This window comes from Typopeltis vanoorti, chromosome 10 (genome assembly GCF_054136105.1).
Source record: "Typopeltis vanoorti isolate ZY-2024b chromosome 10, IOZ_Tvanoo_1.0, whole genome shotgun sequence".
Lineage (NCBI taxonomy): Eukaryota > Metazoa > Arthropoda > Arachnida > Uropygi > Thelyphonidae > Typopeltis > Typopeltis vanoorti.
In genome coordinates this window covers 131,140,792-131,168,363 of record NC_143558.1, presented here as the reverse complement: position 1 = coordinate 131,168,363, position 27,572 = coordinate 131,140,792, and the positions used below count along the sequence as shown (strand labels likewise).

The 27,572-nt window shown below is 36.9% G+C and overlaps 1 protein-coding gene across 1 annotated transcript in view; it reads left to right on the top strand.

Moving 5' to 3' along the window:
- LOC150102798 (anoctamin-5-like) overlaps positions 1 to 27,572 on the top strand; it is a 621,013-nt gene that overhangs the window by 518,263 nt on the left and 75,178 nt on the right. The window contains exon 14 of the mRNA XM_090398743.1: positions 14,704 to 14,766. Coding sequence (XP_090254869.1) covers positions 14,704 to 14,766 — 63 coding nt within the window. The remainder of the gene's footprint in view (positions 1 to 14,703; positions 14,767 to 27,572) is intronic.

The window sequence follows — 27,572 nt, the reverse complement described above, 5'->3', positions numbered from 1 at the left end:
TATATCTATATACATATATATATATATATATATATATGTATATATATATATATATATATGTATATGTAGATTTTTTTTATTATTTTTTTTTTGAACTTGATAAAATATACATTGGAAGATAGTTAACAAAAACGGACTATTTACATATTATAAGAATGTATATTTCAGGAAAAAAGGATTTTCTTTTTAATAATACAATAGAAATGAAGGAAAAAAGTACATTAGTGGTAGGCAAGATGTGTCTTTTCAGTAAGAGTCAATATTACAGTTCAGCATCACTTTTAGTTATTCTTCAACTGAAGTGTATTGTTGTCGGCAATCCAGAACAGGATACCAGTTGGATTCCACTCCTCTATGAATTTTGTGACAATTCCTGTTTCTTTGAAGTAATCAAATTCCAGTGAAAGCCTGCTTTGTAGTTTCTGCCGTAGGCTACACATGAGGGTTTGTTCCGATTCAGTGATGGATGGGTGCTGGTTATTTCTTGTGTTCTTAATGTAGAAACTGTAAATAAATAAATAAATAAATTTCGTGTGATGATACTGCGTTCCCCCTTTTTACGGGAGTTCACAGTACCATCTAGGCCCCCCCCCCCCCAATTTTATCTGGGCTCTGGAACCGGCATAGGCTGACAAATCAGACCTATGGCTGGGTCAGTATTCCTGACTGTAATCCGTGTGTCTTCAGACCGGTTTGCCTGCTTGCGGGATGAAAAACACCAGATAAACTGGCGGAAAAAACCCTGCTGTCCACGCCCAAGACTGGCTAACTTGGCTATGGCTGAGGAAGATCCTTAAGCTCCTCACGTCGTTGACGGGAATTGAACCTAGGACACTCCTTCCCCAGGCATATGGTTACAAAGCGCAAAGCCACTAGGCTAACCACATGGACAGAAATTGTAAATGATGGCCTTGGTGCAGATGAAGAGGAAATTACATATTTTGTGTTTGTTCTCCTCTGTATGGACTAAATTCCAGTAGTCTTCTTGGCTGTGTGCGTAGTTACAGGTGCTAGAGGCTGTATTCAGGGCGTAGGTGATCATCGCTTTGTATGCAGGACAGGCTAGATATGTGTGTTCCAAGGTGCCTGAAACTTCACAGAATAGACACTAATCCATTTGTCTTAGCTGAAATTTGTGGAGCTTAGTAGGAGTTGGCAAGATGTTATGCCATAGCCTCCACTGTATGTCGGAATCTGGTTTGGTACACCTCGATTTATATGGAAGATCCCACTGAAAACTGGGTGGCATGTGCAGCTTAGTAAATGAGAGGGTTAAGGATGAATATAAGAAGGGCAAAGTTGAAGGCACTGTTATGAGGAAGTGGTATATTCTCTTGTAGTTGGAGGGAATAATTGGAAGTGAGGCTTCAGATGATGCAGGATGAAAGGTAGGCTCCCCGCAGTTTCTAGAAGAAATACGGATTCCCTGAGGTGTAGCGATATCTCTGGATAGGCTTTTCTAATAGCAGTTTGCATCTGTTGGTATTGCTTTTCAGTTTTTGGGTTCTTCATTGGTAGACTTGTGAATGTTTTCCGCTTTAGCTCCCTGCAGTTTCTAGAAGAAATACGGATTCCCTGAGGTGTAGCGATATCTGGATAGGCTTTTCTAATAGCAGTTTGCATCTGTTGGTATTGCTTTTCAGTTTTGGGGTTCTTCATTGGTAGACTTGTGAATGTTTTCCACTTTAGCTCCCTGCAGTTTCTAGAAGAAATACGGATTCCCTGAGGTGTAGCGATATCTGGATAGGCTTTTCTAATAGCAGTTTGCATCTGTTGGTATTGCTTTTCATTTTTTGGGTTCTTCATTGGTAGGCTTGTGAATGTTTTCCACTTTAGGGTCTGGGTAAGGAGGTCCACTATGATTCTTATTCCTGCCCAGTTCCATGTAGGGAAAAGAAATGACTGGCCATTTGTGAGACTTGCTATGTTTCTGTTCGAAAACAGTGGTTCTGATAGTACAGCTGACTCTGTTGATCCTGTCAACAGAGGCAGCTGTATATGTATGTGACGAAGTCCTGTCTTTTTCAACCTCTGTAGAGCATCTTTGTAAAAATGAGGTAGTTTAAGAGGAGATGGTGTAGAAATGGCCATTCGGAGGATTGTGGAAAGTGTAAGTCCTTGGGTGGATGATTTCATGATGCATTCGAAGGTGGTTATGTAAGCATGACTGGACTGAAGTGTCTTTAGAAGAATGATTATCCTCAAGGATGTAATCTTGTTTTCATGGGAAATCAGGCCTTGACCTCCGTTATTGAGTGGCTTGCAGATTTCAGAGTATGTTGTCCAGTTAGTATTGTTCCAGTGGGAACGTTTGATTGCCTTTTGAATGTGATGGATAAATTCTTCAGGGGGTGTGAGTACTTTGAGAGTATTCCATAACACACTCGCAGCCATCTGGTTAACTATTAGTACTCTTCCTCTAAGTGTAGACATGGAACGAATGCTGTTCCATTTACCTAGCACCTGTTTAAAACGGTTGTGCAACTGTGTTCAGTTCAGTGTGTTATATATTCTGCTGTTGCCAAGGTACACACCGAAGTATCTTTGTCCTTCACTTGACCAGGTACATTCAATTGGAGAATCATTTCTATCCTTCCATCTGCCTGACCACAAACCAGTAGTTTTTGAAGAATTTAATTTGGCCCCTGAAGCTTGTGCATATACTCTGTGTGCTTCCTCGGTTACTGTCATTTCTTCTTTGTTTCTGATTATTACAGTGATGTCATCGGCATATGCTGATAGGCTTATTTTTTTATGTGGATCTGTTATGCTGGTTCGTTTGGAGATGATGGTGTCATGTACTCTTTTTAAGAAGGGTTCTATGTCCAGTGTGTATAATTGTCCAGAGAGAGGACATCCTTGCTTGATCCTTCAAGAGTATGACAAAGTGCGAGTGAGCCTGTTGTTGATTTTTAAACAGAAGTGTGCATCTCTGTATAGCAATTGCACTGTTTCAGTGATGAGACAACCATAGCCAAATGTCTTTAGAACTTCATAAAGATACTCCTGCTCTACCCTGTCGAAAGCCTTCTCCTGATCAAGGCTGATCAGTGCTAGGTTTTCATGTTGGCTATTCGCGATGTGGATGAGATCTCTTATTAAATGGAGGTTATCATGTATTGATCTTCCTGGGACAGAGTACGTTTGATGTTGGCCAATAACTTCAATAAACTTCAGCAAACTGAATAAATGGCTTTATTCGGTTTGCTATAACTTTGGAAATTATTTTGAAATCGGTATTAATTAGGGAGATTGGACGCCAGTTTTGGATATCCGTGTACTCTCCCTTCTTCGGTATCAGTTGTGCTACTGAGGTCGTGACGGATTGTGGGAGCCCGTTAAGGTAGGCTTCTTGCGGTGTTTTGAGGAGAAATGGTCCTCAAAAATCGGAGCTGATTCCAGAAGACTTGGAAAAACTCTGATGTGAGACCATCAAGGCCAAGAAATTTGTTTTTTGGCAAGGATGTGCATGCAGTTTTCAGTTCATCTAGCATGATTTTGTTTTCTAAGTGGTTCCGATCTGTTGCAGAGATTTTTTTTTGTTTCTTTCAGTATTTCGTGAATGGCATGATGGGATATTCATGTGGAGCTGTATGCATTCTTGTAGTATTGTAGGATTTCAGAAGTGATTTTACTTGGATCGTCTGTGATGCTGCCATCTTGAAGTCTGATAGCAGAGATGGAGTTTGCTGCCTGGCATTTTTTTTAAAGAGAGAAAATATTTTATGGGGGCATATGAAAGATTTATTTGTGTATGCCGCGATCGAAGTAGGGCACCTTTTGTTGATAATTCTGCGTGTCTTTGCATGGCTTGGAAGGCAGAATGATATTCAGAATGATAGATAGATAGATTACTTGTCCACCCATTCCTGAATTCAAACTCTTATCAACTTTTCCAAGACCTCAACTGTTATTCTAGAGATGCTGTGTAATCCACTGTCTATTTTGGGACTACCCTTATGCTAAGCTTCTAATATGTTTTCTAAGGAATGTTGCCTCTTTCCATTTCTCTGGAGTTGTTCTTGTGTTGAGACTCCAGCTAAAACCAGGTCAAAGGCATTAATAATTTGTTCACAAATTATTAGTGCCATGCAATATAATGTCCATGCAAGATTTTAGAATATCTTAGAAATGCTTGTAAACCCCTTATGTATTTTAAGTTCATCTGTGATAGATGCCATTTTATTTCCATCCCGATGATAGGCCCTACCAAAGGAATTGCTCAGTTGTTTAACTCTTTCTTCTGCAGCTTTTATTATTTATCAGTCGCATTCAGTAAAGCTTTCCTTTCCAAGTTGTCCTTTCTTTTACTTTCTACATAGGGAGAAAACAAAGTTCAACATTTCTTTTAATTAACTTAGTAAACTGCTTCTCATAATTTTTGTTTTCCTTGTTGTGCTTGTTACTTTGCTAATCTTTTATAATACTGCCTTCCCGGTGCTCTTTTTGCCAAAACCTAATATATCATTTTCTTTTATGGAGCTTTTACTCACTAGGTTTTTCTTCATTCATTTATTTCAACTAACTCTTTTAATTGGAAGTACTGGATGGCATGAGCGTTCTGGCTAGAACAAAAGTGGAATGATTTGCTATGGCTAATGATATAAATGAGTACTATTTGTGAGATTTAGTAGTAATTCAGGAGAAGGGTGTTTTTGGCAAGGTATGATCACAAGTTAGCTGCAGAAGAAAATGGACTTCACTGTGCCATTGTAAGTGATTATGTTTGTAGCAGCAAGTGTGAAATGTATGGTCTTTGTAGAACAAGAGATTTATGGCAAGAGATTGACACTGTAGAATGTGTTTGTCGAAAGTGAGCGAATGCCAGAAGTTTGAATAGTGTTAGAAGAGGATAGAAGTGAGCTGAAAGATGAAATGTGTGATAATGTGATCGACATAGTTATTGTTGCAAGTGGTTTGCGTGACTGCATAAATGACTTGGTGTAAAATGAAGAGAATGACCAGATGGTAATGGAAAAGATAACATACTTATGTGGAGTTCTTCACAGAACAAAACTTCAGATCGAGCGGTTGAAGAAATAAATGCCTGGTAGATTGTATTAGACAGAAGCGAAAGAAAAGAGCGAGAAAAAACCCAGCATGAAAGAGCTAAAGCATGAAAATAAGGATCAGATTTTGTATGATGATTCATATACAAGGAGTCCTTGAAGAGAGTGAGATGAAATTGTGTTTTCCTGGAGCTAAGATTAAAGGTGTTAGTGATGCATAAGGATGCAGACAGTTTAAGGTTTAAGATATGTTTATTTTGGATGGTACAAATACTTTAGCAAGTGACAAGTGTGATTTGTGAGAAGACATGAAACATTTGCTAGTGCATCAAAATAAGAAGAGTGAGAAAAACTAAAAGTTGCGAGTCTATTGCCACGATATGATAGATGGGAGCTGAGACAGAGAGCTATTATCATGCCAAGTTGTGCAAGAGAGATGGCATGGAGTTTGTGGATTTGTGGAGTTAGATTGATGGAAGGATTGATTTATATAAGGTGATGGCTTGCATCTAAATGGATTTGGTGTCAGAGAAGTCTTGAGAAAGTGTTGTTCAGTGAGAATTAGGAAGGACAAAGTCAATAGTTTGGAAGTACAAAGTCAGGGAAACTAGAATGTTTAGGCAGATACAGGTTACCATGGGTCCAAGCAACCTAGAGGTTAGTAAGTAGGAGAGTGATCGCATAGTGCTACATTTTGCATCATTGAGTCGGCTTTCAGCAGAGCTATGGGTGTAAGAATTTTGAGGAAGGGAAGTGGGCAAGAAGTGTTTGAAGGAAGCAGTATCTAAATGTGTACCTAGAGTCAGAAGGTTAAATCAGATAGGAGTTAGATGAATGAATAGCTTCATTAAGCAGGAGTAGCATACAAAGAAAAGGTTCTGGAGGAATTATGAGCACAGGCAAGAAGGATGACTGATATGGCAAGGAAGGCCAAGACTAATTATGAGAGAAAGCTAGTGGATGAGGCCAAAAGCCTAAGGAGTTCTTTTGCTTTGTGGCAAATAAAAGGAGGAATAAGTATGGAAGGATGACATCAAAAAGTGCTGATGGTAGGAAGGTAACAGAATCAAATCAAATAGTTACAGGAGTGTACCTTCTTGGTAGGTGATATTGACTGTAGGAGAATAGAGGTTGAAGAAATGGAGATGCTTAAAATATGCAGAACCCGAATATGAACACAGCCATGGGATTAGATGGCATATTGGCCTGTGTATTACTATAATGTGAAAAGGAATTATAAGCTCCTCTGACCAAGTTGTTTAATTCAAATCTCCTGTTGTGGGAAGGTGCGATTGAGTGGAAAGAGGACAAAATTGTCACATTGCATAAATGAGGCTCAAAGATAGAAGTAGCAAATTATAGGCCAGTCAGACATCTTAGGAGTGGTGGTTAAGGTATTGGAGAAATTAGTGAAAGACAGGATTCAGGGCTGTGTGGATAGGAATGTGATAGTCTTTTATGAGGGACAACATGGTCTTGTGAAGAGTAGGACTTGCCTTAGTAATTTACTTACTTTTTTACAATCAAGTGACAGTGGAGTTGGATAAGGGAAATGGCTACTCAGTGATATTGCTACACTTTGCAAAGGCATTTGAACAAGATTCCACATAGAACATTGCTGCATAAATTGGAGCAAATGGGATAGACATGAATCTGGTGATTTGATTTAGAGAGTAGCTGATGGACAGATATCAAAGAGTAGTTTATGGAGGATTTGAGTTCAGGAGAAAGCAAGTGACCAGTGATGTACTACAGGGCTCAGTTCTTGGTCCCCTGTTGTTTACTTTGTATATTAATGATATAGGAAATGATTTAAACAGATTAGCAGTATGAGAAAAGGTAAACTGTAAATGCAACTAGTGACTCAGGTGTGATTGTGAATGGAAAGTTGAAGTTCCATGGGGATGAAGTTGTGGAGAGTATTCAGAGCCGAGTGACCAAGATTGTGGCAGGTCTGTGGAATATTTCATATGAAAATAGATTGATGGTATGCAGGCTTCAAAAATCAGCTGATAGGTAAAAACGGGGAGGTATGATAGAAGCATTTGAGTTTTTAAAGCGGTTTTATAGTATTGGCACTGAAAACTTTTTTCAGTACATGGCAAGACAGGAGAGAAGGAGTCAATAGTGGAAGTTTTGGGGATTAGGACTAGATTTTTTTGGAGGGGTGGTGAATAAGTGAAATAGGTTGTCAAAGGTGATTGTATGTGCTTCATTGAATGAGTTTAAGGAGAGGCATGATGGTATTTTGTGAATGATGGCCAGTGTGCGAATAATGGATCTCCCACAATTAGTCTTTTGACTCCATTGATATATAATATAATATTACTATTATTATTATTATTACGGGCAACTCCAGGGAGTCATTAGACTCATCGAGGGAGGCCCCAAATCATATTCATCACAACTATGCGATATTCATACAGTATCTATTATACCTCGCCTTAAACTCATTCACTGTCACAGCATCCACCATAGACTCTGGGAGCGCATTCCACTCATTCACCACTCTAAAAGTAAAGAACCCAGCTCTAACAACTTTACTAACCACACTTTTGCCCGGTTTCCATGGATGTCCCCTTGTCCTCCCACAACCAGCCCTGTTCTCAAAAATATCTTCTGAATTAATTTTATAGAAACCCTTCAGTAATTTGAATGTCTCAATCATATCTCCCCTCCTCTGCCTATCAACTAATTTTTGCAACCCACAAATCCTCAACCTGTTCTCATACGGTTCATTCCACAGACCTGCTATCATCTTGGTCACTCGCCTCTGGATCCTCTCCACCTCCTCCCCATCAAGAAGAAACCTAGGTGACCAAATCTGGGCACATTAGTCGAGATGGGGTCTTATCAAAGCTCGATACATAGGAACAATAATCTGCTTGTCAACGTATTCTTCAGCAACCAAGTGATTTGATGAGCTGATTTGGCCACTTTTGCAATGTGCCCTCTAAACTTCAACTCCTTATCCACCAACACTCCTAAATCTCGTGCCTCATCAATTTCCTGGAGTACAGCTCCACCAATGTAGTAAACTGCTGCTAATCTTTTCACCCCAAAATGTATAACCTTACAATTTGCCACATTAAATTGACATCCATTCTCCTTAGCCCAGACCTCCAATCTATCCAAATCATCTTGCAAAATTTTAACGTCATCTGCATTCACTATTGCCCTACCCAACTTTGCATCATCGGCAAACAAATGAACTGTTCCTCTCAGATCCTTTCCTATATCATTAATGAACAAATTAAACAGCAGTGGTCCAAGAACAGATCCTTGTGGCACACCACTAGTCACAGGCCGTCTTGTGGACTCTACTCCTGAATAAACCACTCTCTGATATCTCTCCGTCAACCACCCACCCATCCATCTCACCAACCCTATATCCATCCCCATATGCTGCAATCTACTGATTAGAATTCCATGTGGTATCCTGTCAAAGACCTTAGCAAGGTCCAGTAGAATCACTGTAAACCCATTACCCTTATCCAGTTCAGCCGTCACTGTGTTATAATACGTGAGCTAGTTACCGAGGCATGACCTACCCTTCACAAAACCATGCTGTCCCCGATACAGTATCCCATTTTCTTCTATCCAATCTTGTATTTTCCTCTTGACTACTTTCTCCAAGACCTTGATAATGATTCCTGTTATGCTGATTGGCCGGTAATGTTCAACAGCAGCCTTGGAACCACCTTTATGCAGTGGAACTATTTTCCCCTCTTTCCACACCCTTGGGACTGTCCCAGACCTGAGGCTCAAATTAAACAAAATGGTCAAGGGCACTGACAATTCTTTGGCAGCTTCACGTACGACACGAGCTGGTATACCATCCAATCCCACAGATGTATTGACATTGAGGTTCTGTAATAGACTGGTTACCTCTACTTCATTCATCGCAGTTCCAGTATAAGCTGTTGGTTCTTTCATTCCTGCAATGTCACCACCTGGATGATATACTCTTGCAAAGTGCTCGCTCAATAATTCCACTATATCGACTGATTCGGTTACCTTACTACCCTCAGCATTTTTTAAGATCATTCTACCATGAACATTTTTCCTTTTACTTGCAACATATTGAAAAAACTGTTTTCAATATGTTGCAAGTAATTTGGATTCTCTTTAGCCTGCATGGCCAATTTTCTTTCATAATCCGCTTTTGCTTTTCTTACCACCCTTGTTACCATCCTGGCCTGAGCTTTATACTGTTCCTGCGCCTGCTGGTCACCTTTCTCCTTAAATTCCCTCCACAATTGTTTCCTTTTTTTTTTTGCAGCTCAAGCTTAATAGTGTTATTCATCCATTTAACCCCTACTTAATTTATTATTCGGACTCTTGGTATACAGTCAACCATTGCCTCCTGCAAACACCTCTTAACCACCTCCCATACACTATCAACATCCAGCCCTTGCAGTTTTACATGCCATGGCACTGAGCCAAGCACACACATAAGTTTGTCATACTTACCAGCCCGGTAATTCCACATGTACCCTGTCTTAATTGTAAATCCCACTCCTTTAGCCACCTCCCAAGTCATGACCTTATGGTCACTCTCACCAATTGGTGGCAACATGGTCATGTTCGTCACAGCCACATTCTCAGTTGCAATTACTAGGTCCAGCACTCTCTGCCCCCTGGTATTTTCCACTACATGCTGTCGCAGATAGTTGTCCCTTAATAACCGCATAAAATCCAATTCCTTCCTCCGATGTGCCCTCTCCTCTTTCCAGTCAATGTTACCATAATTGAAATTACCCATAATAATTACCCTCCTTCCACTCATTTCTTCTATTTGCCTATGCATACTATCCCCACCATCTATTCCATCACCTGGTAGCTGTATATAATATATAATAGTATATAGTAATATAATAGTATAATAATAATAATATTGTGAAGTACTACTGCCTTATTAACATCAGATTTACTGACTTTCTCACATAACTCCTGTTCATTTACCATCAGTCATTCTTCTGCCATACCCTGTATGCTCTAGCTTCTCACGATGCTGCCTTCATGAGAGTGAATACCTTAATAAGCTGCTCATTGAATACATCAACTATATTCTTGGCATAGGTTACCAATCTGCCAGTGTCATCAACTAATGTCATTCTCAATCATTTTCTTCTACTTGGCACATTTTCTTCTACTTATTATTGTTTCACTTTATTTTATATTATATATATATCTGATCCAAACATGAAAGGCCTCAAGACCTATAGTGGGATTTGTGCCTGTGTGAGCAAGAGTAATATGTTCACATTTTGCTTGAATAGCTGAAGGTTGTGATCTTTCCAGAATGGGAGTGACTGTTCCAAAGGACAGAAGAAGATGGGATGAAGGAGGAAGCAGTGAAGTTCATTTGGTGAGTTTCGAGATGGACTGTAAAAGAGTGTTGGTTAGCAGTGTCTCTTGTTTTAATGATTTTCAAGGAGAGCGGAGGAATAATACTTGGCAACTCAGCACAACACTGTCCATGAATTGATCTGTAGAAGAGGCACAAGGCGGAAACTGAATGTCTGTAAGAGAGGATTGAAGTGGGCATGTGAGGGAAGGATCATTAATTAGCCCGGATTGCCATCTTCGAGCAATCACTACCCAAATTTGGGAGCAGTATTTCATGGCTGGGTGGATTTGAGATTTATATAGTGTTAGGAACTGTGAAGTAGCGTCTCGTGCAAAAAAGTACACCAAGTGTTTTGGTGGCTGCAGAAGTTATAGTTGAAAGGTTGTTGTTCCAAGAAAGATCGGAGATGTAGATCAGTCCAAGTAGAAAAATCTGATCATGTTTGGATATCTCAGTATTACTTAAGACAAAGGATGCAAGATAACAAGGTTGTCCTTGCTACACTGGAGTATAGCTAGTAGATCTGAGATTACGTCACTGATCATAGTAGATCTTGACGATTTTGATATTTGAGCACTACAAAGTTTGTTGAATGAAAAGGAGGAATGGAGTGTACTGTCAGCAGCAAAGCTAAGGATAAGATTGGAAGTTTGTGAAGGCAAGTCATTTATATATGAGAGGAAGAGAGAGTGGGTGAAAGAACAGAAATCTGGGGTACTCCTGCATTGATGGGGAAATCTGAGGAGAGTAAACTGTCCACTCTGATACATGGCGAGTGACCAGTGAGAAAGTTGGTGATCCAGTTGCAGAGTGAGTAAGGCAGACTATAGGATGCCAATTTGTTAAGTAGGCCACTATGCAAAACCTGATCAAAAATCCTAGGGAATTTTTTAGCAATGTGGCCAGTAGGAGGAGAAATGACTGTGGAAGAATGATATTGTGGGATAAAAATGGGAATAGAGTGACTGATGCAGAGGACATAGTGGAATTGTTCACTGAACACTTTATTGGAGTATTTCATCCTAGAGGAATCAGTTTTAATGCTAAAGGGATAGGGCTGGTTCGAGGTTTAGAGGTACAGGAGGAGAGTGTGTTTCAGATACTGAGTACTCTGGATGTCAGTAAAGCTTTAGGACTGGATGGTATTTCACCACGAGTTTTAAGAGAATGTGCCAGGGAACTGACAGTGCCTTTTACCTGGCTTTTCAATGAAAGTCTGGCTTTGGCAAAGGTGCCCAGGGAATGGAAGGAAGGTAAGATAGTGCCATTGCATAAGGGTGGTAACAGACTGGAAGTGTCTAATTATAGGCCAGTCTGTGTGTCATCAATAGTTGTTAAGATCCTGGAGAAAGTAGTGAGGGACCGTATACAGCATTGGGCAGATGAGGGTAATGTTATCTGTGAGAGTCAACATGGATTTGTGAAAGGGCGCTTTTGTTTTAGCAATATGCTAGCTGTTTATAATAAAGTTACAAGAACATTAGATGAGGGAACGGCATATACTGCAATTTTCTTAGACTTAGCAAAGGCATTTGACAGGGTGCCACATGATAAGCTGATATTTAAGTTGCAGCACATGGGTCTGGATGTCAGATTGGTCAACTAGATCCACCATACACATCTATCTGATAGGTATCAGAGAGTTGTGTATGGTGGAGCAGTTTCAAGGAGGCAGAGGGTTACAAGTGGGGCCCCACAGGACTCAGTATTAGGACCTATATTGTTTAACCTTTATATCAATGACATTGCCAGTGGATTGCAAGGGGATATTCAGTTGTTTGCGGATGATTCGAAGCTGGGAAGGATTATTAGTAATAATGTGGTAGCCCTGCAAGAGGATTTGAATAAGCTAGATAGATGGGCAAATGAATGGGGGAATCAGTTTAATGCAGCAAAATGTAAGGTCTTGACGTTTGGGAAACATCGATGGGATGCAGCATACTCTATGGGAGGAGTTATGCTGGAGGAAGTAGAGGACACAAGAGATCTGGGGTTGATGGTTGATAGAAACCTGAAGTTTAGGGGACATATTGCAAAGGTGGTGAAGGTAACACAGAGGATTGCTGCAATTATGAGAAGGACACTGACCTGCAGAGATAAGAGGGTTATCATTCCGTTGTATAAGTCTCTGATCAGACCACACTTGAACTATTGTTCTCAGATTTGGTCTCCAGGATTTGAAGGGGATAAATTAACTGTGGAAAGGATACAAAGACGGATGACAAAGATGGTTTCAGGACTGTACAAGGATAGTTACGAGGATCGGCTGAGGGAATGTGGATTGCAGAGTTTGGTGGATAGAAGAAGGAGAGGTGATATGATTGAGACTTTTAAACTGTTGAGAGGTGGTTACAGGGTTGACACTGGGAAGTTCTTTTGCTTGGTTGAACAGCAAGAAGGAGTGCTGACAAGAGGCCATCCCTGGAAGTTACGAAAGGAAACTGTGAGCAAGAGGGTGAGGAGTGGTTTCTTTGTGTGGAGGGTGGTTGAACCATGGAATGCATTACCTGATGGAGTGGTGAGAGCGAGAACGGTCAATGAGTTTAAGGAGTGGTATGATAGACTTTGTGTTTCTTAGGGGGGGGGGGGGGGGATCTCCCCTAAGAAACTTAGGGGTGATCCTGAGTCTTGACAGATTTTATGTTCTTAGGAAGGACCTCCCACGATGAGTCTTTCGACTCCATGTAGGCCTGAATAATAATAATAATAATTCATGGCTTGATTGTAGAGGTGGGTAGTGAAAGCAAGATCAGCTGTGGATTGCGAGTAGAGAATCCATACTACTTGTCACTGATTAGTTGGTATGACTCTAGGTGGTTCAAGAGTTGGTTGTTGATGAACTTCTTCATTATTTTAGAGAGAACATAAGTGACAGCAGTTGGATGGTAGTTTGTTGGTAGACTTTTACCACCTTTCTTTGGGGGTTGACTGGATGTGGAACATGTTTTCATATTGTAGGGTAGATGCCAGTTGAATAGGATTGATTGAAGGAGCAATACAGGAGAGGTGGTAGTTTTTGGGGGACAATTTTTTAACACAATAGGTTGGATACCATCATTTCCAGATGCTTTGTTTGAGTTCAGGTTATTGAGGATTCTTTGGATTTCTTTTTCTCGGAAGACTAAGGGCAATATGATGGGACTCGTTCTTGGAAGAGTGGAGAGAACTTTTCCAAGGTCATCATTGCAGGAATTGGAAGAGAAGAGTGATGCCAGTAAGTCGGTGAAGTAACTGCAGTAGCATCCGGATGTGGGAGAGTGGTGGAAACAAGTAGAAGGTACTGTATAATCTGTAGTTTAGGAAATTGAGGTGAACAGTGGCCATTGAGGTTGCCAGTTGGGATTCTGATAGGAATACTACTTCTGTTTTTAATTACTGTAAGTGGTGGTGCATGTTATTTATATTGTTATTTTGGCCATGGATGTTGGTGAAATGGATGTGGAAACTTTTATTTTGTAAGAATTAATGTTGGTGGGTTGTTTGGTTTGGATTTTTGTTGTTTTTTATGATTCTTTTGGTTGGATTTTTGATGTGTTTTTTTTATTGAATTTTTTTTTTAATGAGTTTTTTTAACTATTTTTTGTTGGAGAATTTTTAAGATCCACATTAAAATCGTGCTTCTTTGGGTTGTGGTTCATTTTATTTGGTGAGGAAGAGATGAAGTGGAAGTGGTCATTGCAGTGAGAGGTGACAGACTTGCAAACACACCGCTCATACAGATAGAACATGGTCTCTTGTCTGTATGTGGCCTTGACAGTTGCCCCTGCAGCCACAGTACTTGATCTCCCTCCAGTCATGAACTGACAAAATACATGGCTGCAGTCTTGGTCCCCTATAGTGAGATTGGTATGTCATTGACAGTATCACTCTCATTAAATTGGGGAAGAGTGCAGGGGGGACAGAAACTGGAACACTTGCTCTAATGACCAAAAATGGTTACAGGTCTTTAAAAAGTAAGGTGGTGGTATTTCACTGGGTGATGAAAGACATCTACCACCTAGAAATTTATTTAGAGTACAATTTTGAATTTGGCACACTACCTTTTTCTATTTCCTTTCACTTTAACTGTTCCTGTCATATGTAACCAACTTCTCTCTTGAATCTAAAATACACTATTAAAAAAAAAAAAATACACACCATTTCCTCCTGCTCTCCTATCTAATACTTAGGGATTCTAATATTCTTCTTGGGTATGGTTGTTTAAAAAAAAATTAAAAACATAACAGATTAGCAACTTTAATTTATTTTATAAAATGAATTTTTTATATACAATTTTGTAATTATACAAAATCTGTGTAATTAAAAACTGTTAAATAATTCAGTAAAATACTTCCTTTGCAGGATTTGGTTAGACCTGACTATGAAGATTCTGCAGACCACTATTGTCTCGATAAAGTTACAATGGTGAGAATATCTCAGCTATATCATAATAACTTAAATATTTCCAGTCATATGATTATTATTATATTCTTAATCTCACTTGGCCAATGCCCTAAATAATCAGGGTTAAATGGGTTCTGAAACATCTTGAAGTTGATGTAATGTGAGTTACTTGACATCCAGCCAGCTTCTGTTTTTCCATATTTTCTGAAATTGTGGCATTGCTGACCTTGCCATGGTAATTCTTCTTTTAATTTCTGGTTGACATCTATCTACTCTTGGCACTTATTAGAGCTCCAAGGTAAATGAATTCGTCTAACTTCTCAATGTCAGTGTTGTGGGCAAAATTGTCATTTTCATCTATGGCCAAGTATTTTGTTTTATCACAATTAATTATTAAACCATATTTCAGGCTTTCCCATTCAACTCTTTTAATGAGGGACTCCAGTTCTCCTTTGCTGCTGGCAATAAGAATGGTATTGTCAGCATACCTAAGATTATTTATATTTTTGCTGCCAACTGAGAAACCACTATTGTGTCCATTAAGTGTCTTTCTCAGAATGTATTCTCCATAAAGATTGTATAGATAACGGGGAAGTATGCATCCTTGTCTCACACCTTTCTCAACATTGAACCACTGAGATGTTTCTCCATCCATTTTCACGGCAGCCTGATTCCTCTCATAGAGTTGTTGTAAAAGGCGTTTCAAATGTTCTGGGATAACCCTTTTACTTATTATTTTCCACAAGTCCTCCCACCAGAACACAATCAAATGTTTTGGTGTAATCAATGAAGCACAAGGGAATATTAAATTTGTGAGCCTTAGATTAGAAAGTTGATTTTTTTGTTTTTCAGAATTGCATTCGTCGACATTTTCTTTTTTGCATATTGGAATAAAAATGGACTTTACCCAATCATCAGGCCAATCTCCTGTGTCTCCCATATTTTATTACACATTTTTCTGATGATTTTGATTCCTATGGGTTCCAGACATGCAAGAAGTTCACTTGGTATTTGGTCATGGCCCAGAGCTTCTTCAACTTCTCTTAAAATGGAAGGTTCTGCATGGAAGTCTCTGGTGTTTTCTTTGTTGAATGAGACTGATTATCTTTGTATAGATTTGAGCTATAGTCCTTCCATCTATTAAAAATGTCAGTTGGATGAGTAAGAATATGATTGTTGATATCATCTATACTTGGATATTTTGGTTTAAATTTTCTATTCAACAGCCTTATTTTGCTAAATAGGTCTGTTTTCAAAACTCAATTAGATTTGAATTAGAGGATACTGAATGGATCCCCATAAGGAAAGGTGTGAGGAAGGGTTGTTTGATGTCCCCACTTCTTTTAATGTCTATAGTGAATGGATGATGAGAGAGGCCTTGGAAGACCTCAAGGATGGAATAAAAATAAATGGACATCTGATAAATAATATAAGATATGCAGATGATATTGCACTCATGAGCAAAACAGAGGAAGGTTTGCAAAGAATTTTGAATAGATTGAACAGGATTGAAAATTAAAGATATAAAAGATGAGTCTTGACAGACTTTATGTCTTAGGAAGGACCTTCCTCGATGAGTCTTTTGACTCCTTGGAGGCCTGAATAATAATAATAATAAAAACGAAAATAAACATTAAAAAGACAAAAGTGATGAAGAGTTCAAGGAAAGGAAATGAACTGATGGAAATCATTTTGAACAGACAAAGAATAGAGAATGTAAAAAGTTTCAAATACCTTGGGAACTGGATAACAGATGACAATAGATCTAACTATAAAATTAAGAATAGAATTAAGAAAGCAAATGCAGCATTTTTCCAAACATATATACTTATTAGGAAACAGAAATCTGAACAAAAAATTAAAAGTAAGATTCCTCAGGACAATGATTTGGAGTATGGGGACATATGGATGTGAGTCCTGGATGATCAATAAGGAGGTGACTGACCAATTGAATGCATTTGAAATGTGGTGTTTGAGAAAAATGGATCGTATCAGCTGGACTGAAAGAGTGAGTAATGAAGAGATTCTTAAAAGATTCAAGGTGAAAAAACACTATATGGCTAGTATTCAGAGAAGAAAAATAACGTTTGCAGGACATTTGATGAGGGACTCTTCTGGAGAGCTCCCCAGAATAGTATTACAGGGGAAGGTGGAAGGGAGGAGAGGAAGAGGATGACTCCGACTGAAATGGAAAGACAACATTAAAGATTGGACAGGAAAGAGTCTTAAAGAAGTAAGTTTGCCAAATAAAAAAGCCGCCATTTCCCATTGACAGTTAAATATGTGCTTATTATATTTTATTAATAAAAAATTTATGGTCGTACATATTAAACTGAACATTTTAGAACTCACTTATTAAATACTTAAGGAAACAACCCATAAAGTATCATACGATGTGAATTTCATGAACTTTTATAGTTTATATATATATATATATATATATATAATTATATTATGCATGAATTCTCCTACTCAAATTGCGAGTCTCTATCACCCCGAGTTTCACATTTGAACGATAACTCGCTCCCTGCAGTAAACAATACGCCATCCCCAACAGCCATTATACTGCAGAAACATGAAAACGAATTAGTTTTATCATGTCACTGGATAAGGTTCACAGACATTATTTGCAGACTGTGTAATATATTTCTCAACAAATAGCGCAATTACAGACAACTGGGAATATAAACACTAACTAATGAATCACATCTTCCCACAACAGAAACTGCTATATACAGCAGGTGCAACATATGGTTTTGCTTGACACTACCCCGTCACGAACGAGTTAAAACTAAGAAATATGTAGTGAATGCATTTCAGATATTATGGAAATCGGTTTAAGAGAATTAGCATTTCAATTCCATTGTCAGCTTGTTTTGTTTGGGTTGCACGAATTTTTGTTGATACCGCACCAATCATATGCACTTCTTAATAGTGGCTTTATCTCTATTATACTGGCCTACAGTTGCGCACATCTTTCACTTCTCATTAGTAATTTGTCAAGGATTGTTCATTACGTATCTCAAGTCTTAAATTACTGGTAATTTTTGCTTGATATAATGGGAAAGAAGATGACTCCATTTGGGTAGATAACTTTGATTGCACATAAGGAAACCACTCTTGAGGACAGAAGAAGTGATGGAGAATAGAAGCTTCTTGGCAAGTCATACCCATTTTCAGTTTTTTTTCCTGAAAACTTTAATTTCAGAAAATCCCCGCATATATCTCGGAACACGATTTTTTAGCTTTAATTTTGAGAAAAAAGTGCAAGTTATAGTCGAGTAAATACAATAATTTTTTTAGCTTTCAAATTGTTAAGTATGGATCATTGGTTAAAGACTGGATTTATAAAACGCACAAAAGTGAGCAATATAGCAGATATAGAAATAAGCAATTTCACTCCTCTCATTGATGATAAATTATTTATATTAAGTAAAAATGTATAGTATCTTTATAAATTTTGTTCTATTAAAAATAAATCTTTTTTTTTGTTTAAATGTACATCTAAATTCAAATAAAGCAGACATTTACAATGAAATATATTTTTATTTATTATTATTAATATTATTTTGATAAGGGTATTTTGAAAAGGTACTTGGTAATAATGAAAATTAAAGAAGGGTACACGGATATCTGAAGTTTCAGAAACACTGATCTATCCAAAAATAATTAGTCTGAAACATAGGTGTATATTACGATGTTCGTTTTCTTAAATTCCGCTTCGAATTTGGATAGACGAAATAGCGTCTACGTCTATCCAAATATGCACTTCTTACATTTTTTTTGGCGTCATTTCAATTTTGAATGTGAAACATATTGAGTGTATTGTATATTCTGTTTAAGTGACTTTGGACAATTTGACTTTGATTTTAATTGTGTACTTATTTTTGATAGACAAAATTTTAAAGATAATATTAATTAGCTGAGGGACCATAGCTAAAAATCCTGTATATGTGCATGATAGACAATGGACGTGTCAGGCTGACGCGGCTCGAATTAAATTAATAAACATAGGTTATTTATGAGCTATAAAACTCTTTAGATGATCTTTGTTTACATATACTGCAATTGGCCCTTGTTACTTTTTGATGTATTTTTGCATCATTTCATTTTATGCATTACAGTAACAGTGTTACTGTGCAGTTGCCTTTTGTTTTATAAAATATATTGTTGTTTAGTAAATTTTTTTGTGAATTTGAATTATTATTCACGTAAAGTAAGTACATCTATTATATTTTTGCTAAGTTTGAAAATCAATTAACTTGTTTCATTTTAGTTAATTGTCTTATTTTGAAAACAAAAGATTTTTGTTATATTCGGTAGACGTCTAGAAAATAAATAATTTTCAATAAGAGATTTATTTATATATGTTCTTGTTCTGGTTGGAAGACATTGGGGTTGGCGTCCTTTTACTAATTTCTTTAATAAATAATTTTAATATTCTAGAAATTTCTTAATTATTAAACAATTACCAGAATGTAAAAAATATTAAATAAACATCACTGAGAAATCAATCAATGCTAATATCTCTACATGTTAATTTTCAAAAAATACCTAAAACGTAAGCATATTTGTTATTCAAAACATCTGAAAAATCAAATCCTGTAATAAAAAAAAAAATAGCCAGTTTTGGGCCATTCACGTTAAAAATAATAGACGATTAAGGAGTTAAAAAAGTTTAAGGGAAAATTTCAGAAATTATTATTTATTTTGGTGGACAACTTTTAACGCTCTTCTTATTTTAAAGTCTAACCAAGTGTGTTAACCTCTAGATGTCGGAAAAAAAGCAGAAGTTATCTGGTGCACAAAACAAGAAAAGACAATTGCAACAAGTACAACTGGAACATAAATTAGCTGGATCGCTGAATAAATTTTTAACTTCAGGACCACATAAAAAATGAAGAACAGAAAGTTCTGATGAAGCAAGTACTCAGTGTAGCTCTACCACAGAAAAAGAAAGGACACATGATAACTATGAAGATACAAATGTTACATGTGAAAATGAAACTGGCCTGACTGTACTGTCTACAGAAGTTGCAGCAGAAGAAATATTGGATTCCAATTCAGCACACGAAACTTCAAATTTTACTTTAAATTTTAATGTTAATGATCCAGGTACTTGGCCAAATCATATAACTACCAAAGTTAGAGATTGTTTAGTTGAGCATTGCCCGCTTCAAGTAGTTAATAACGAATTTCCCAAAGATGAATCTGGCTGCATGTTTTCCGATTCATACTATTATTGAACTTTAGCAAATGGAGAAAAACTTTTACGAAGTTATTTAGTTTATTCAGAATCGTGAAATTCGGTTTTCTGTTATTATTGCAAAATATTTGGCAGTCAAAATTCCCAACTTTCTAACGAATATGGTTGTAACGATTAGCAACATTTGAGTCATATACTAAAAATACACGAGACAAGTTCCACGCACATTAAAAACTGTTCAAAATACAGCAAACTTAAAATGTCGTTGGATAAGAAATGCATTATTGATTGTGCACAACAAAGATTATACGAAACTGAGAAAAAATATTGGCAATCTGTTATTGTACTATTAATCTACATAATACAATATTTATCAAGACAGTATATAGCTTTTAGAGGTTCTTCACAAAAACATTTTGAAAATGATAACGTCAATTTTTTAAAGTTATTAGAAACTGTCACTAAATTTGATTCGATAATGGCAGAACACTTGAATCGCATCCAAACATCACATAAAAGGATCATTGCTCATTATTTAGGTGATAAATTACAAAATGAAATCATCCATACAATTTCTGAAGCTATAAAACAAAAAATTTTAGAAATGGTTAAATAGGCAAAATGTTAATTAATTCTTGACACTACTCTGGATATAAGCCACACAGAACAATTATCTATTGTTATTAGATTTGTTAATCAAAATAAAGATACAAATATAGCAGAAATTCCTGAACATTTTTTGGGTTTTCATTCTGTAGAAGATACCACTGGGCAAGGACTATTTCAATTTATAAAAAAATTATTAAATATTAACATGCTGGATTTACGCAGCCAAGCTTATGATAATGGTTCTAATATGCAAGGCAAACATAATGGACTGCAGAAAAATCCTTGAAATAAATTAAAGGGCTTTTTTTATTCCATGTGCTGCTCTTCATTAAATTTGGTAGTTAATGGTGGAGCTAAGATATCCTGTGAAACTTAATTTTTTGGGGGTAATACAGGAATTATATAATTATTTTTCAATATCTGTGAAGCATTGGGCTATATTAAAAAGACATATTTGTGTTTTAAATTTGAATCCACTTTCTGCTACTAGGTGGGAAAGTAGAGTAGAAGCAATAAAGCCACTTAAAAATAATATCATGGAAATTTACCAGGCTCTTTTTGATATTATGGAAGATGAAACTAAAGATATCGATTTTAGAGTTCAGGCAGACAACTTATAATTTATTCGTTTAAATTTATTTGCTCTGTTCATGTTTGGTACAAAATCTTAAGTCTCGTAAATGTTGCAGGCATAATAATGCAGAATCCGACATTTGATATAGGAAAAATTATAGAAAATCTTGATTATGTTATACAAGAATTAAATACTTGCCGAACAGACCAATATTTTGAAAATATTATTAGAACTGCAAAAGAAATAGCAAACGATCTTAATATTGATCCTATTTTTCCAAATATTTGCAGAAGCACAAAAACAAAGATGTTTGGTTACAAAGCATCAGATGAGACAACGCATGATCCTAAACAAAATTTTTAAATAAATTTTTTCTTCCCGATTTTAGACACGACAATAACTTCAGTCACGGAAAGATTCATACTCTTAAAACAACATAGCGAGGACTTTAAAGTTATAAGAGACACTAGCAAATTAAAAGATTGGAGCGATGAAGATTTAATTAAACATTGTAAAGATTTACCTTAAAACTGAGCGCCAATCGCGATATTGATGGTATGACTTTATTTTGAGGAATTAAAAGCTTTGCAATGTTTTATTGAAAAAGACTCGGCTCCTCAGGATGGTTTAAATTATATATATGAAAATAAATGAACCTACACGTTTCCGAATACTGCAATTGTGATGTATATTTATTTAACATTACCAATACCGTAGCATGGGAAAGAAGTTTTTCAAAACTGAAACTAATAAAAAATTATTTGCGGTCAACAATGTCTGGAGAACATCTAACGGATTTATCAATTATATCAATTGAAAATAATATTATGGATTCATTAGACGTTGAAGATATTATTAAAAATTCTGTGGCATCTAAAGCAAGATGGATAAATATGTAAAATAAATACATTTATACTAATTGTTATATAGTTAAAAGCATATCTCCAAATTATCTTTGTTATGTAATATTTCTTTTTACATTAAAATAAAAATTTTTCATGAAACTTATTTTATGGGGGCACTGAAAAAAGTTTTGCACAAGGGCTCCTTCTACCCACGGTGCGGCCTTGCAAGCAGTCCAACCATAAAAAACATTTGAAACAGATAAATTCAAAAGAATTAAAAAAAATGTGGAAGAAAATGACTTGAGATTAAAAAAAACCACATCGATGAAGATTTAACAAATTTTAATAATCATTTATTGAATCACAAAGAAAGAGCCTCCTTTGAATTTCCTCCTAAGACCAGGGAATGCCTATCAGTGTCAATGATAAAACTATTGAAGAAAAGAAGAATGATGAATACAGGAAAATACTATTTATAGTATAAAATTATCTGTAAACAACTGAGGCAGAATATCAAAGAAGACTAATATACAGTAGAACTCGGTTATAACGATCACAGTTACAGCGAAATCACGTTTATAACGAATAATTTTGAAGGTATATTTGAATTACATTGCATGCATTTCATGTTTATTACGAATTCGTTTCACGCGAATAACGAACGAATAATACGCGTTAGTCGTTCCTTTACTGACATTTCGTACGTGCGCATTTTCTGGTTGTGGAAAAATGTCGGGAGTCAAATGGAAGATTTTATCGGTTTCCGAAAAAGTAGAAATTATATGGGAGGTGGAAAGTGGCCGATCAAATCTGACAGTAGCAAAGAAGTATGGTTTGTCCCCATTTACAATATCAACAATTTGGAAGAATCGCGAGTTGACTCCGAAAGCTTTTGAAAACAATTTATCGAAGTGTAAAAAACTTAAAAAGTGTAATAAAAGTGACGTTGATGAGGCACTTCTTTTGTGGTTTAAAGTGCAAAGAACTGCTGACTTACCTATTAGTGGAACAATTTTGAAAGTTCAAGCCGAAAAATTTGCTGTTCAACTTGGTTATAGCGATTTTAAATGCAACAATGGGTGGATTGATCGCTTTAAGAACAGAAACAATATTGTCTATGCAAAAGTAAGTGGCAAGGCATTGTCCATTGACAAAAACGTTGTTTCTGACTGGATCAAGAATGTATGGCCGGACATCAAACGAAGGTATGGATACAACAACATTTATAATGCAGACGAAGCAGGGTATTTTTATAATTTAATGCCCGATAAAACGTTTCCATTTGAAAACGAAAAGTGTATTGGCGGAAAACGTATCAAAAATACTCGCAATTTTAGTTTGTGCGAACATGACCGTTAGCGATAAAAGAAAGCTTCTTGTAATTGGAAAATCAGCAAAGCCTAGATGCTTTAAAAACATGAAACTTCTCGTTGATTATACAGCGAATAAGAAGGCCTGGATGACATCTTCAATTTTCGAAAATAAAATTCGCAAGTGGGATAAAAATCTTTGCAGTAAAAACCGGAAAATTTTGTTATTGATAGACAACTGTCCTGCCCATCCTGTAGTGGCTAATTTAACAAACATAAAACTTGTTTTTTTGCCACCGAATGTGACATCTGTCTTGCAACCACTCGATCAAGGCATAATTAGATGTTTTAAATCCCATTTTCGTCGTCTGATAGTCTTGGAACTGATAGAACGCAGAGAAAAATCCACGGAAAAAGCTTATGCTTACGACTCGAAGATCAGTGCACTTCACGTAATACCTTTAATGAGTGATGTTTGGAATTTGGTGTAATCGTCTATGATACAAAACTGTTGTAAGAAAGCCGGCCTTACGGAATACGAGTGCGAATCTGAAGAAGATGAAGAGGATAACCTACCGTTATCAGCGTGGTTAAAAGTGCAAAACTTGAACAATTTTGAAACGTGTGCAGAGATTGATAATTTTATAGACATTGATAATGGCGTCGCAACTTCGGGTATACCGACAGACGCTGACATCTTAAAACAAGTCTCTCATACACCAGAAGAAGATAATAGTAATAGTGACTCCGAGGAAGAAAATAACAATGATGAGAAAATTGTAACCTGGTGTGAAGCAGAAAGTGCTTTACATATTTTAACGAGATTTATGGAATCGCGATCTGTAAGTTCAGACGACACATTCAAGCATCTTAGTGGTATAAGGAACAATTTCAAACATATGCAATATGTGTCTTCTGCAAAGCAAAGCACGCTTGATGATTTTTTATGTAAAAATGTGAAGTAAAAAAAATTTTTGTTCTTTATATGTAGGTATGCACATATGTATTTATGTTACCCAACATACCTATGCTGAGAAAAATCTGAAAAGATTTTTAATTCACTCAGATTATGACCTTCTTGGATATAACGAATAACAGATATTATGAACAAATATATGCGGTCTGTGGAATTCGTTATAACCAAGTTCTACTGTATATGGAACGACAAAGTTGGCAGAAGCAGCTAGGCTCTGCAGTGTCCTAAAAAGTTGAAAAAGAATAAGTCTAAAGCAACCATTACCATCAGCCTTCATAGACAATAGCTTAGGACTTTGATTGGTTCAATGCCATGGCATGTACAACTGCAAGGAGCAGAAGTTGATAGTGCATGGGAGGCAGTTAAGAAGTGTTTGCATGAAGCAATGGCTGACAGTATACCTAGAGTCCGAATGATAAATCAAGAAGGGTTAAATAGATGAATAACACCATTAAGCTTGAGCTGCAAAAAAAGAAACAACATGGAGGGAATATAAGGAGAAAGGTGACCGGCAGGCTCATGAACGATATAAAGTGCAGGCCAGAAGGATAACAAGTGTGGTAAGAAAAGCAAAAAAGATTACGAAATATCATTGGCCATGCAGGCTAAAGAGAATCCTAAACAGTTTTTTCGATATGTTTCAAGTAAAAGAAAAAATGTATATGGCAGAATGATTTTAAAGAATGCCGATGGTAGGGATCTGATATAACTGAATCAGTTAATATAGTTGAGTTACTGAGTGAGCACTTTGCAAGAATATATCATCCAGGTGGTGACATTGCAGAAATGAATGAACCAGTAGATTATACAGGAATTGTGCTGAATGAAGTGGAGGTGAGTAGTCTATTGCATAACCTCAATGTCAATACATCTGTGGGATTGGATGGTATACCAGCTCGTGTCATACGAGAAGGCTAAAGAATTGTCAGTACCCTCGACCATTTTATTTAATTTGAGTCTCGGGTCTGGGTTAGTCCAGAGGGGGTGGAAAGAGGGGGAAAATAGTTCCACTGCATAAAGATGGTTCCAAGACTGCTGTTGTAAATTACCGAACCGATTAGCATATCAGGAATTGTTGTCAAGGTCTTAGAGAAATTAGTCAAGAAAAGAATACAGGATTGGATAGATGAAAATGGGATATTGTATGGGGGACAACATGGTTTTGTGAAGGGTAGATCATGCTGCAGTAACTTGCTCACGTTTTATAACACAGTGATGGCTGAACTTGATAAGGGTAATGGGTTTACAGTGATTCTACTGGACCTTGCCAATGCCTTTGACAGGATACCACATGGAACTCTAATCAGAAAACTGCAGCAGATGGGGATGGATATAGGGTTGGTGAGATGGATAGGAGGGTGGTTGATGGAGAGATACCAGAGAGTGGTTTATTCAGGAGTTGAGTCTAAAAGACAGCTTGTGACCAGTGGTGTGCTGCATGGCTCTGTTCTTGGACCAGTTCTTTTCAATTTGTTCATCAATGATATAGGAAAGGAATCTGAGAGGTAGTGTTCACTTGTTTGCTGATGATGCAAAGTTGAGTAGAGCAATTGTGAGTGCACAGGATGTCAAAATTTTAAATGATGATTTGGATAGCTTGGAGGAACATTGGTGGAACTGTACTCCAGGAGATTGATGAGGCCAGAGATTTGGGAGTGTTGGTGGATAGGGAATTGAAGTTTAGGGGTCACATTGCAAAAGTGGCTAAATCAGCTCATCAAAATCACTTGGCTTCTGAAAAATACTTTAACATGCAGAGGCAAACAAGTTATTGTTCCTCTGTATCAAAATTTTAAAGGATGATTTGGATAGCTTGGAGGAACATTGGTGGAACTGTACTCCAGGAGATTGATGAGGCCAGAGATTTGGGAGTGTTGGTGGATAGGGAATTGAAGTTTAGGGGTCACATTGCAAAAGTGGCTAAATCAGCTCATCAAAATCACTTGGCTTCTGAAAAATACTTTAACATGCAGAGATAAACAAGTTATTGTTCCTCTGTATCGAACCTTGATAAGACCCCATCTGGACTACTGTGCCCAGTTATGGGTGCCAGGGTTTCTTCGTGATGGGTAGGAAGTGGAGAGGATCCAGAGGCAAGTGACCAAGATGATAGCAGGTCTGTGGAATGAACCTTATGAGAATACGTTGAAGAATTGTGGGTTGCAAAAATTGGTCCATAGGCGGAAAAGGGGTGATATGATTGAGACATTCAAATTACTGAAGGGTTTCTATAAGATTAATCCAGAAGATATTTTTGAAAATAGGACTTGTGGTGGGAGGACTAGGGGCCATGCATGGAAGCTGGGCAAGAGTGTGGTTGAGAAGGGTGTTAGAGCTAGGTTTTTTACTTGGAGAGTGGTGAATGAGTGGAATAAGCTTCCAGAGTCTGTTGTGGGTGCTACAACCATGAATGAGTTCAAGTCAAGGTATGATAGATACTGTGTGAATGTCAAATAGTTGTTCTTGACATGATGTTAGGGCCTCCCTCGATGAGTCTGTCGACTCCTTGGAGTTGCCCGGGATAATAATAATATAAATAATAATATACATATAAAACATTCCCCAGTGTCATTCTAAACAGAATACAAATCTCCATCAATGAAAAAAGCTGCAAAGAACAGACTGGTTTCCAGAAAGGCTTTTCGACAATAAACTGCATTCAGACTATTACTCAGCTAACAGAAAGGTGCAGAGAATACCAGATGCCACCTTGTTTTCTTTTTATATATTTTAAAAATGCATTTCACATGGTTGAACATAAATGCAGTATTTCAAACTTTAATAGAACAAGTAGTAGGTGATGTCTTATTGCCTAATCTCTTCACATCTACTCACTGGACAGCATCATTCAAAAAACTGACATGAAAGGCGGAATAAACATTGATAGTGAAATGTTAAATATTCTATTATTCGCTGACGATGTGGTATTAATATCTGATCCCCTCCGAACTCTTACAATCAGTGCTGAATGAAATAAGCCAGAACTGCCAAAAAATTGGATTGGAAATACATCCAAACAAAACAAGATGGATGAAAAATGAATACTGTAAAGATTATACAATCACTCTAGAATCCCACACCATTGAAAAATTTGACAGTCCAAAAAAATGAATAACGACATATCAAATGAAAAGCAAGGAGAAAAAGAGCTGCTTGGATAGCCTTTAACAAAATAAAATTAACAATCAAAATATATTATTATTATTTGTGACACCTCCAAGGAGTCTGAAGACTCATCGCGGGAGGACACCTACTATTATACAACTGTCTCAACCACTACACTGAACCTCTATTACCAATCATCTCC